The following is a 12,325-nucleotide window of genomic DNA, read 5'->3' on the forward strand; positions in this document are numbered from 1 at the left end:
TTGAATAAGAAAACAAATGAATCAATAAAGATAAAGTAAAAATTCCTAGAAATATGATAATGCAAATTGATTTTTGGAGGACAATAAAAAGAAGGAAATAACTTCGAGCCATGAAATATATTTAGAAGATAACTCGGGGAATTATAATCCTAACTCTATACATGTAGATTTTTGCAATACCTGTCAAAGAGAAGAGGCTTAACAACAATGTAGTTTTATCTACAACTATCAAAGTATGTCACTTAGCACTTTTACATGTGGCAAGAACCAAAGGGAGTTTACACAACAAACATGGAGCATGGTCAAGGCCAAAAAAAGGGGTTTAAAAGAAACTTTCATTCTTAGAAAAGAAGAATTAAAAACCAAAATTTGCCATGTTACAACAGAAAGGCAATCCAAACACAACTCCTGAAGGGAGCACTTCATAATTAGTATACATCTACTATCTGCTGCGCTACAAATTGTGTAACTGCTTGTGTCATCGGTTATGATTGGTCTGTACCATCAGCTATTATTGGTCTGTATTGTCGGCTATGAATTGGTCTGAAAAATACTTAATTATTAAACTTTTAACTTCAATATATTTTTTCAATCATAACTTAATTAAGTATTTTTTTCGATCAATCACAACTGATAACACATACAGTGGTACACTTTTTGGGACAGCAGATGATCTCCCTTCGTAATACTCTTGTCGGCTTACATCACACAAGTTGGATATCCTTCAAGGTGATGGATAGAGACTCAGCTTCTGAGCTTGCACAGTTGAACAAGGCCATGTTACACTCTTCTTCTTGATAAGAATCTAGTCCCTGTGATAAAAATCATAAAATCAGACAGTTTCATCAACTTTTATTTTGCAACTATACAACTGTTGCTTTTCCTTTATAAAAACATGGTTAAAAGTTGTACATTCAGTAGCTTCTGGTTGGACCCAAAGGGTCGTAATCGTAGGCATCACCAACTTTGACGAATCGGCCCTTCACACGCTTTCTGACATCAGCCCGTTCTTTGCGAGAGGCATACCTCACTCTTTTGTCGAACCTAAAATAAAGATATTTTTTTTTTCAGTCAACCATATAGCAAATATGCTTTGAAGTTGAGAAGTAAAACAAATCCAGTATTTCGGAGAGAATAATGTAGTAACAGATTGCAGCCACAAGTTGAGACCAGAAAGAAGACATGGACATCATTACTTATAGCTCAAGTATTCAGCTACTATGAAATTGAAAACAAATTTACATTCTATTAAAAAAATTAGCATAGCAAATTTGTCAACTTAACATGTTACCTCATAAGTAATTTTGTGGTCAAAGTTAATCCCTACTCTTGTTAACCATTGCATGTTACACATTCACTAGGTGCAGCCGAACATCAAATTCATATGGTTGTGTAGAAAACTGAGTTTTCAGTTCAGCTTCCCAAAATCAATCCATTATTCCCCCTTTCTCAATATATAAGGCTGAGCAATGATAGGAATGACACTTAATTACCGAAAATCTACGAGTTAACTATCTAATTGACAGATTTATCGGGCCTATTTTAGAGTTAGTTTTAGCAGTTTTCTGAGTGTCGTATAAGTTTTCATAGTTGAGGCTAGACCTATGTAGTTCCTGCAGAATACAGTGGAGGACAGAGCAATTTATTCTTTAATATTATTGCAATTTACTTACTTTCGTATCTTCTTCTTTTCCTTGTAACGCAAGACAGCATTATTGCGGTTAGCAGATGAGTGCAGGGAATTCTCGGGACGAGGATGCCAATGAGGCTCTTCCATGTGAAGCATTGAAGAAGCCCCGCAATCTTGATAGTCTCCAGCATTACTCTCTCCCGCAATTCCACAAAAAGAAATGTTTGATGGGACTTGCCTTGATGTAAAACAAATGATTGGTTCAGTTTTCGTACTCAATATGGAATCGGCAGATTCTGCATTGCTGCATGCCGGTTGCATTGCATTGACTAGTTCAACCGATGACCCCTAGACACAAAATTAGAAAAAAATAAGTATTGGATGAAAGAAATGTCAAACAAATCAGCCGTCACCAAAGAAACTAAAATGCTCTGTTCAGTAGGACTTCCACATTACAAGCATGCATCACACTGAACATTGAACATCTCATTCTTCAAACTTCAATGAATGCACCATATATGGTAAAGAAAATAAATGTACCTCAAACGGATATAATATATCTAAGATATGCGAGTACACTGATACTTTGTGTTATTTCATTAACATTTTGTGAGGGTGAGTTTGGCGCAGCAATAAGGTTGCTGCTTAATAACGATGAGGTCACGGATTCAAATCCTAGAAATAGTCTCTCTACTTGCAGGGTAAGTAGCGTACGTTTACACTCCTTAGACCTCACTAGATGTGAGCCTCGTGCACTGGGTCGCATTTTATTTTTTTAACATTTTGCAAATCCAGACGATCAGTATTTAACATCACTATCAGCACTTGGATTGTGTGTCAACGAGCAGCACTCTAAAAATTTGAAGTTATTTGTGTGAAAACTCATGAATGATTTTTATATCAAACACCCCTCACCCAGGAACACTTTCGACTTTTAGTGTCCACATTATATGTCACATGATTCAATGGTTGAATTGGTTATATATCTAAAATATTCATAAGCACAACATTTGACACTCCAATGATAGAAAAATCAAGCTTATCATAGATAAAGGGTGATAAAAGTTTAGCACCTCGGCAGCACCAGCGCCCATACAATCGGAACCTTCAGCAGATATGTCATTTGTCCCAAACAAGCTATCAAATCCACCATTTTCAAAAAGGTCTTCAGAATGAGTGAGAGTCATACCAAATAGTTCATCATAGTTCTCAAGATTTAGATCCACTTCATCCATGTCAAAATCGGGATACATATTATCTTCACATATTGAAGGGCATTTTGTTCCAGGACAGTAGAACTGCATATTAATCGCGAAAGATTAGCTACGTAATTTGATGAAATTATGAGAATATAGAAAACTAAATTTGTGTGGCTGATTTCAATAATGGCGTGTTAGCTAAGCCATCCATAATAGAAATCAGCCAGATTTTCTGGTTTCAAGTTTAAGCTACCAATAAACCAGGAAAGCTAAAATTAAAGTGAAACCTGTATAAAACTTAGACCGAGAAACAAACACGAAGAAACAACAAAAGCAAAACAGATTTTAATAGTGCAATAATAGTCATAGAAAATGAAACAAACATGAAACTTGAGAATTAGACAGAAGGAATTATGATTTGTGGAAATGAAGGGGTTGTGAGAAACTACTTAGCAAAATCAGTTCGCCGATAGTTTTGCTATTGGTCTCTCTATGGCTTCTATAGGAAGACAAAATTTTAAAACCAATGAACAAATTGACAAGAAAGCAAGCTTTCAAATTCATTCCCTCTGCTATTGTGAGAATGTTCATTACATTTACTGTTGGTTACGAAAATCATGATGAAAATGATAATATGACATTGAGCTATACCTTCGGCAGACATTGATTGGAAGTTCCAGCTGGATGGTCCAGAACGGGAGGTTTTGTGCTTGACTCGGCCTTAGAAGAAGCACCATCCCGATACTTATCCTTACCGGGTAGATCATTAACTTGATCTGAACCAGTCCCATTCTGATTTTCTGGAGCAACCGAAGAACTCTTGATGCTGTTCTCGTTAATAGTCATTAAACCTAGTTCCTGCTCACATGAAGATCCACTCGTAGAAGGGATATCTAAGACAAATGACCATATAGAAGACAGTTCTTCGGATGACGGGCAGCCGGAGTAGCAATTGATTGTTTGTCTCTTATGTGTTGAAGAAGATGTCGAGGAACCATGACCCAACCAATCACAATTTTGACAAAGCGAAACTTTCTCTTCGGAGCACCTCACAGAGGCAGGTTGTGAATTACATCTCTCACATAAAAGGGTTCGCGAGTGACGCTTAGAAAGGGCGTTAGCCGAGTGAACGTTTCTATCACATGACAAACATAAGCATGCAGCATCGGAGCGGCAGTACACCATGGACCTCTGGTCTCCACAAAAATCACATGTATAACCCATCGTTGAACCGACTCTATTCTTGCTCTTAAATCTAAATATCGATTTCTCCAATTACAAACTTCTATCCAAACTATAATATCATCTCACAAAACAAAACTCCCTTCTTATCTGAAGATGCCGAAACAGGATTCTGTCGTATAACGTCCAAGCCGTTGGACAATCTAACAAAGAAAGCAGAAAATTAAGAACTGTAAATTTATCAGTTGCCAAGAAACAAGTAAGAATTTTGACATGAAAAGATACTTAGCAATATAGAGGAAAAACAAAAACAAAAATGGTTAGTTCTTTTTCATTGGTATGGGACCTTCCATTTACAGAAATCACATTGGATCCTGAATAATTCTACCAATATAAAAAAGAAAGGGAAAATAAATAAAGGGCTCAACTTAACAAACTATAAAAACGAAACCACATCAGCAAAAAAATTATATAACAGTGACTAATTATTTCAAAATAATAACAGCAAATTATAATTGAGACAACATAACCTAAATAATCATTGTTGATTAGTACTTTCAATAAGGAATTTAGATTTGAAAGTGAAAATTTGGATAAATGAAACATTACATAGCAAATCAATTATAAACTTAGCTGGAACTTCAAGGAACCCTTAAAAACATAATTCATTGGATATAAGTTAAAAGTAGCAGATCAATTATAAACTAACCAAAAAGCTTGAAACTTCAATATACCCACAAAAAATTAGGACCACAGAATCATCACAGACATGAATAATAATCAATCTGCTAAAAATTTCAACTTTTCATTTTCTTAAGAACCTCAATCTATAAAAAAGTTCCATGCCCAGAAAAACATGAAGTTTGAAAAGCTAAAAAAACAAAACAAAAGATGAGAAACACAGAGGGATAGTACAAGGTAAGAAAAATACCCAAAGACAAGTAAGAGAGAGAGAGAAGAAGATGAGTAAACAAAAGAAGGTTGCTTTTTCAGGTAAAAAATGATGTACTTTTTATGCTGAACTTAAAAGCAAAGAAGCCATAGAAGTAGGTGAAGTTTAGAAGAGAAGAGACATGAGAGTATGAGAGTATGAGAGTGTGTTAACTCTATTTCTTTGTTTCTCTCTCTCTCTTTTGTGTCTTGTTTTGTGTCAGAGAGATATTTAGGAATTAGCAAGTTGCATAGATGTAGAATGATATCACAAGATATTTTTGTTTGGTGCTAAAAATAATGCACTAAGATATTTCTCTATGATATTTCTGGGGATACATTCCTCCTGTAATAAAGTGAGTTTATAAAGTTTTTTTATACAACCCGAAAAGAATCGATAATGTATGAGATTTATATATCATGAAAAAATTAATAATGTATTAGATTTATATATTATTAATGTCTTATTTATTATTTATATTTAATTATTATGAATTCTTCAAGAAAGTAATGCAAATAAATGATAGACGATATTGAATGTATATAAATCTTTACTATTGATAATGCATAAATATTAATTATGAGAAAAAGATATATGTACTTAAATAAAAGTAATACAAATGAATGGTGAAATATGTATCGACTGTTTATAATTTTTGTGTGATCAATGTATAGATATTATATTTTTGTTGAGAAAATTATATATATACTGTAGTGTAAAAGTTTTTTATATTATTTCCCCATTATTCACTATTTATTTTTCAATTATTATACCTTTAAATAAGAAAATGGTGGATGATGCATCCCTATAAATCTATTCACTATTTGTGAATAGACATTACACTCTATTATATATCAATGTTTTACTTTTAAGAGGATGTCTAACCTATGTAGATACTTTGATGGTATAAAAGTCATACATAGTAACTGTATTTCTACATGCGTGTATATATATATATTAAACTTTCAACACATATTTTTATTTATGCATTAAAGTTTTTTAGTCAATTTGTGTTTTCATCAGAGATTCATGTATAAAATTTTAAATTTATAAAGATATGAAAATTGGTTAATTGTAAAAAGAATCCAAAACAATTTGTGATAGATATTAAACTCCAAATAAAACTAATAAAAGTAAAGATAATTGAAGTGGGACAATATACGGGAGCACATATGTTGTTCCACACCTTATGTCACTCTATGTGCATGAATTTATGATTGGTCAGAAAAATATTTAATAATTAAATTTAAATTTATTTTTCTGATCAATCAGAAGCTCATGACACATATAGTGTCATAATGACACAAAGTATAAGACAACAGATGTATACCCGACAATATACTTTTGAAAAGGTTTAGGCTTTCCTTTTTATGGGACCCTTCCCACTAGAAACAAAAGCATATTTCTTGGACTTTCTAATCTGCAATCTTATTATGCTTGATTTTAATGTCAACAACGATAGTTCCTTTTATATAATTAATTTATAAACTGTTATACGTAATGATCATAATATATGTTATTTTAAATAATAATTAATAAGTAAAGTCTTGTAATACATGCCAATGTCAGTTTTTTCATTATATGTTATCATATCTAGATTTTATGAGAAGATATGTCATTTTTTTTATTGTTATTGTTATCAATATGAAAATTAATATATTTACCTATAAAAGCAATATACAAATACTTATATGCATCGGAATGTATCATTAGAGGGTACTTATTTATTAGTAATTAGTTTACAAAAATACATTTAACTTTCTTATATGTAAGAGAAATTGTAAATTAGATATATTATTGTTTTATTAATATTAGTAAATTAGTAAAATAGAAATTAAAGTATTCCCATATTATTTATTATTTGTTATTAAACTTACTATTATCTAAAAATAAGATATACATTAACAAATAATATTTCAAGTGATATATGTTTGATTTTCCTTAAGTAAACTTTTATTTACTATATCACCTTTGACTTTATTATTAACTTTTTTGTCCACCTATTTTGTTTTCTATCTCACCACAGTCTAACACATGAGATGAAATGTGTCATGCACATATATCAACCATGCAAGACTCATTGAAGGGGATTGAAACATTGATTGACTTTGAAAGATCCTCTTCCCCTTCCTCGTTTGAGTGAGATCGATAAATTTCTAACCATTAGAAACATTAATGATTACAAAGTAAGAGGATGAATTGTAACTCTTCATACCAATTGTTCGATAACAACTTATTTATCCATTGAATCAAATAAAACATAATTTTCTAGAAGAAAGATTATATTTAATCCATAAAATCTTAAATACTCATTATGCTACTATTTTATATTAGGAGTTATTTATACTTCACATTTAATTTTTAAAAGTACTAATGAGTAATTGGTTTTGAGTATTGTAAGAGCTTGCAATAGATCAACATTCATGGTCCAGACCAATTTATTTTTATAGATACAACAAACACTAATGAAAAGTTAATTTAGTGGTATAAAGTTTTATTATATTTTCAAATGTATCAAAAACTTAAAAATTTAATTATTGTGAACAACACTTGTTGAAGAGACAATCACATCCTGAAAAGAAATTAATTATTTGTGGAACACATCTTCTATCTATGTGTCACTTCATGTGACATGAGTTATTATTGTTTGAAAACTATAAATTTAAATTAAAAGTTTAATTATTAATTTATTTTGACAAACCATAACCAATCATAGCTCATGATATATAAATATATAAAATTTGTGGTTAGTTCTTTTTTTTTTTGTACATTTTTTCTTGCGGTACATAGTTCTTTACAATAGGGTGAATATTATTTTTTTGACACTAACAACCGAAAAAAATTAGTTTCTTATTCAAAAGTCTGATAATACAAAGAAAAGTGAATATTTTGATACTAAAAACCAGGAAACCAGAAACCCTTAAAAAGGGAACTGCTGACACTAGGACTGAAGCGGTCATTGTTTGAGTGATGAGAACTAAGACTCTCGGCGGACACAGAAGGCGTGCGATCTCTCCGCCAATTCCTTCCCTCCTCACCATTCCTCTCCTCTCCACCACTCAGGTTCGTACCACCTCACCTTTCGATTCGATTCCTGGGAGTGACACTTGAATTCGGAAACTAGAAATAAAAAATATATTATAAAATACAGTTACAGTTTACAAGTATTCAAAATTGCCTGAAAATGTCTACCCCATACGAACATGACAACTATTTTGAAGTATCCATGCTTCTTCGTAGCCGCTATTATTATTGTAATCATTTAATCCCATTTCTTTAAATTGTTTAAATTTGAATCAGGATGATGAGTACAATGGAACTATGTTTGAGACATCGTCTGAAAGTGATCGTAAACAACGAGACGATTCGATAGATTTGTTGGACAAGGATTTGTGCATTTGTTGCAATCAAGGTGGGGAAGTGTTGGTTTGTAGTGAAAAGGGTTGTCCTGTTACTCTCCATGTAAACTGTTTCGAATCTGAACCTAAATTCGACGATTCGGGTAACTTCTACTGCCCTTATTGTTGGTACAAGCGAGCGGTGGACAAGTGTCAAGAGTTGAGGGAAAAAGCCATGACAGCGAAGAAAGCTTTGTCAAACTTTTTGGATAAAAATGTTTTTACGAGTGCTGAAATGGCGCAGACTGATGGGGGTTCTAAGAGGAAAGCGGCTGTTGTGGGAGATGGTGATAATATGCATGATGGTACTGATGGTGTTCACGGTCAGAATTTACAGGCTGAGATAAATCAACAAAGGAAATTGCATAATTCAGATATCGATCAAGCCGATGCTAATGATGATGTTGGACCTTGTAGAGAAGAAGAAATGCCTATACATATTAAGGCGGTTCAGGATTCAATGAACTTGGAGAAATTTGACAAACCTGACACTTCTGAAACACGTGAAACCAGAAATGTGGAACAGAAAGAAACCAAGGATTCAAGACATAATATGGAGGATGAATGTGAAAGAATTGTTGAGGCTGGAGAGGAAGTAGAACCTATGGGTGCTTCCCGATTGGGAACGGATGCTGGTGTACAATCACAAAATATTGCATGTGATAACGGGGCTGAAGAAAGTATTGCACATCCTGCAGAGAATAAGGGAAAACTGCCACAGGTAGAACAAAAGGTATCTTCAACTGGTAGTTCTATGAGTGAAGCTAATGATTCGGAGTTTGAGGCGATCTCATTGAAGAAGAGATGTGCCAAACGGAAGGTTCAAGAGACAGCATATCCTCAGAAGGTTGCTCCTGCCAAGAAATCATTATTGCATGAGCATAACACTGCAGACAAAAATGCTAGTGACGTAAACGAGGAAGTGACCAGCTCCAGAACTTTAAGACAACAACAGAAGTCACCTAGCTATGTGTGAGTCCTTCTTTCTAGATGAATAATTAAGTGCATGTTTTATTGATTCGTAGACTTTTTTTCTTCCAAAATTAACACCACCTAAGCACCATTAGGTAACTATTTTTTTGAAGTAGATTTACTGTCCTAGTTATGTAAAAGAGTTGAATTTTTGGTCTATTATTTTCAGTTGCAGCAGGAATCAGCCTTTTCTGGCTGGAAGGCGTAAGAAATTACGTTGGACAGTTGAAGAAGAAACAGCTCTGAAGGTTAGGCTTCATAAAATGTCATATGTTTCTACAACTGACAAAATTACCGATGTCATTTTATAACAATGTCAAATGGGCTCAATATCTTAACTCCCAAGTGTTTCCTTTTGTTTGCTTACTCCATTGTGCTTTGTTTTTATTGTTGGAAATTTTTGTTCTTAATTCTCTCTAGTATTTTGGTGGAGGATATCTGATCCTCGTATCTTTGTAACCCCCCTGACTTGCATCTCAACACCAAGGAGATAACAATGTGCTGCTATAGTTCATAAATCAGACGATTTTATCATGAAAGTATGAAGTTACACAAATACACGTCACTCATTTTCTTTTATTCCAATAGCCTAAGTAAAGCAGATAGTTCTATCATGGCAATTAGAAAATTACTAAAATACATATGAAATGTAATATTAATTAAATACACAGCTTATTTCTATTCTAATAGCATAGATAATTGTTATCCAGTTATGTCTTCAGAACATTACAATCAACCCTGTCATCATTGTGAACCAGAGGCAACTTTGAACTTACACTTTCCTTTGTGCTGGTGCGTCCTGCATGAGGGTGAAATGTTCAATTAGATATACCTTTGGCACTCAAAGAGAGTCAGCCTCAACGTAATGGAAAGGTTGTTGCCTTGTGGCTTGGAGGCTGTGAGTTCAAATCCTAGAAACAACTTATCTTCATGTGGGATAGGACTGCATATATATTTACCCTTCCTAGAGCCCACCTAAAGGGAGCCTTGTGCATTGGACTGCCCTTTTATACCTGTGGCACAAAATCCAAATTAATATCTCTACTTCTAAATTGATTTGAGTGGGATCAGGTTTGACTATGGTCAGAACAAGGCAAAATCTATTTCTTTTTCTACACTCCATGTGTTTAGGATTTGTTAGCCCAATTTTGAACTTAGCAAAATGATTCTAAAAAAATATTCTGAACTTAAAGTTGCAAAACACATGTAGCCAATCATGGTACACATCTAAGATAACTTACAAGTTCTTCATTTCTCAATTATTTGCACTAACTTTAGTTCTTAACATTGCAGGAGGGAGTTTCAAAGTTCTCAACAGAAAATGGGAAAATCCCCTGGAGGAGAATCTTAGAATTTGGTACTCGTGTATTTGATAAGACTCGTACTCCTGTTGATCTGAAGGATAAATGGAGGAACATTACTGCCAAGGAAGGTAAAATAACTAATTGTAGTTTTTCCCATGATCAATAAGTGAGCATATAAGTAATTATTTCATTATTTGTTGTTCTATCTTTTATGCCATTGGAAAGTTATGGGTTTTTTGCTGGCAAGGGCCTTTTGTAGCCAGCTTTCAGGGATACATATATGATAGAATTCTTACAACGAGTATTCTGGCAAATTATTTTCATCTCTACTTAATAGTTGTTATTTCAATTTTCTCTCAGCTACATTATTCCTAATGTTATCTTTTCTTAACATTCACTTCTATTGGTCATTGTTGGTCTTGTTAATGGGATTAATACTAAATACACTCTACAGATTGAAAGGTATCACAAGGACCTTTATCCTGATGTATGTGTTAAATGTGAAAGTTTCTGAGAACGAGTAAACCATCTTTTCTTGCACTTTAAAGCAATACTTTCCTTTGGAAAAATATTTTTGAGGTTCTTGGGGAGCATTGAAAGTATCTCTCAACTTTGGAGCACTTTGAATAGTTCCATTAAAAGGTTTTTTGCAAAAATAAGGAGATTAAAATGTTATGGCAGTGTGTTGTTTGTGCAATCATTTTTTGCATTTTGTTTTGTTGGAAAGGAACACCCACATTTGTAGATAATCTCTTTCCCTCTAAACTTGTTATATGAAGGTTTATGAATATTGCTTCTCTTTGGCATTTAAATCATTTATTTCAAGTGCTTCTTACTAACAAGCAGAAAGATTTGAACCTAGGTAGTCAATAGTGTGTTATAGTGCCACTATAGCAAATAGTGGTGCAGATTGTCGTAGCGCCTGTAGCAGGTCAAATAGCAGGAGAATCATGGGTCACGACCTGCGAGGTGTTTTGTTGCAAGTGGAACCCTAATTTTAGAGAAGAAAAGTCTTTTTTGTCCCTCTTTTTTAATAGGCGACAGGTTTTACCACTAGGATTTTAGGTAATTTAACTTTCCCCTTTTTCCCTTCTCTTTAATACGTTGATTTTCCTAGGCCATGTGATTTTTACTCAGTTCTACTTCTACCTTTCGTCTTTCTTTTCACTTCTCTTTATTCTTCCTAATTCCAATGTACATGTTTGGTTGCTTAAATGTTCTTCATCAACATAGACAAAACTGGAAGGCTTCCTAATTCACGAACATACTCTGCCTTTTCTCCACAGGATTTTTTCCCTGGTCCCAATTCTTTGCCACGTCATCTCTTTATTGATTCTCTCATCAAATTGATTGAACCCAATTTTTCATCTTGTGTGGTTCAATTTTGTGAGTCACAAATCTTTTATGACCTCCAACTTGGACCAGTTCTAGAATCTGTGTAACACTCTCTCTTGATTATTAATTAGGAACGTCTCTTTAACATGATCTATTTTAGTATTTATATGTGTATGCTATAAATTATTTATCTTTTCTTAGTTTTAGCGGTTGTCCCGTGCTATCCCACTATAGTATTTTGCAGTCGGCTGCTATGTTCCGCTATCCACAATTGACTACCTAGGAACACACTTTCAACTTTCTTTTGCCTGAAAATGTCGTTGAGATGTAGAGCAAGACTTTGATTTGGATGATCAGATCCTTGAGAACTGCAT

At 33.5% G+C, this 12,325-nt stretch overlaps 2 protein-coding genes across 2 annotated transcripts; one reads left to right on the top strand and one right to left on the bottom strand.

Moving 5' to 3' along the window:
* On the bottom strand, positions 139-5,117 carry LOC109331114 (zinc finger protein CONSTANS-LIKE 10-like). The gene is made up of 6 exons (XM_019565418.1): positions 4,943-5,117; positions 3,481-4,214; positions 2,704-2,928; positions 1,674-1,978; positions 913-1,044; positions 139-812 (listed from the first exon to the last, which is right to left on the bottom strand). Exons 2-5 carry the CDS (start codon positions 4,051-4,053, stop codon positions 915-917), a joined length of 1,233 nt encoding a protein of 410 aa, XP_019420963.1. The 5' UTR covers positions 4,054-4,214; positions 4,943-5,117; the 3' UTR covers positions 139-812; positions 913-914.
* On the top strand, positions 8,276-11,938 carry LOC109325681 (the record flags this gene model as incomplete). Its single annotated transcript, XM_019558185.1, has 5 exons — positions 8,276-8,557; positions 8,591-9,312; positions 9,482-9,560; positions 10,606-10,744; positions 10,864-11,938. Coding segments are annotated over 5 exons (1,350 nt in total), but the record flags the coding sequence as incomplete, so codon positions are not given.

The sequence above is a fragment of the Lupinus angustifolius genome, chromosome LG02 (assembly GCF_001865875.1).
Source record: "Lupinus angustifolius cultivar Tanjil chromosome LG02, LupAngTanjil_v1.0, whole genome shotgun sequence".
Taxonomy (NCBI): domain Eukaryota; kingdom Viridiplantae; phylum Streptophyta; class Magnoliopsida; order Fabales; family Fabaceae; genus Lupinus; species Lupinus angustifolius.

Bases quoted from the DNA above. Each gene is read 5' to 3' on its own strand.
- LOC109331114 (XM_019565418.1), bottom strand. From the start codon at position 4,053: ATGGGTTATACATGTGATTTTTGTGGAGACCAGAGGTCCATGGTGTAC. The intron at 2,929-3,480 runs GTATAGCTCAAT...ATTAATATGCAG, and splicing joins CCAATCAATGTCTGCCGAAG to TTCTACTGTCCTGGAACAAA. The intron at 1,045-1,673 runs GTAAGTAAATTG...TCTTTATTTTAG, and splicing joins GAAAAGAAGAAGATACGAAA to GTTCGACAAAAGAGTGAGGT.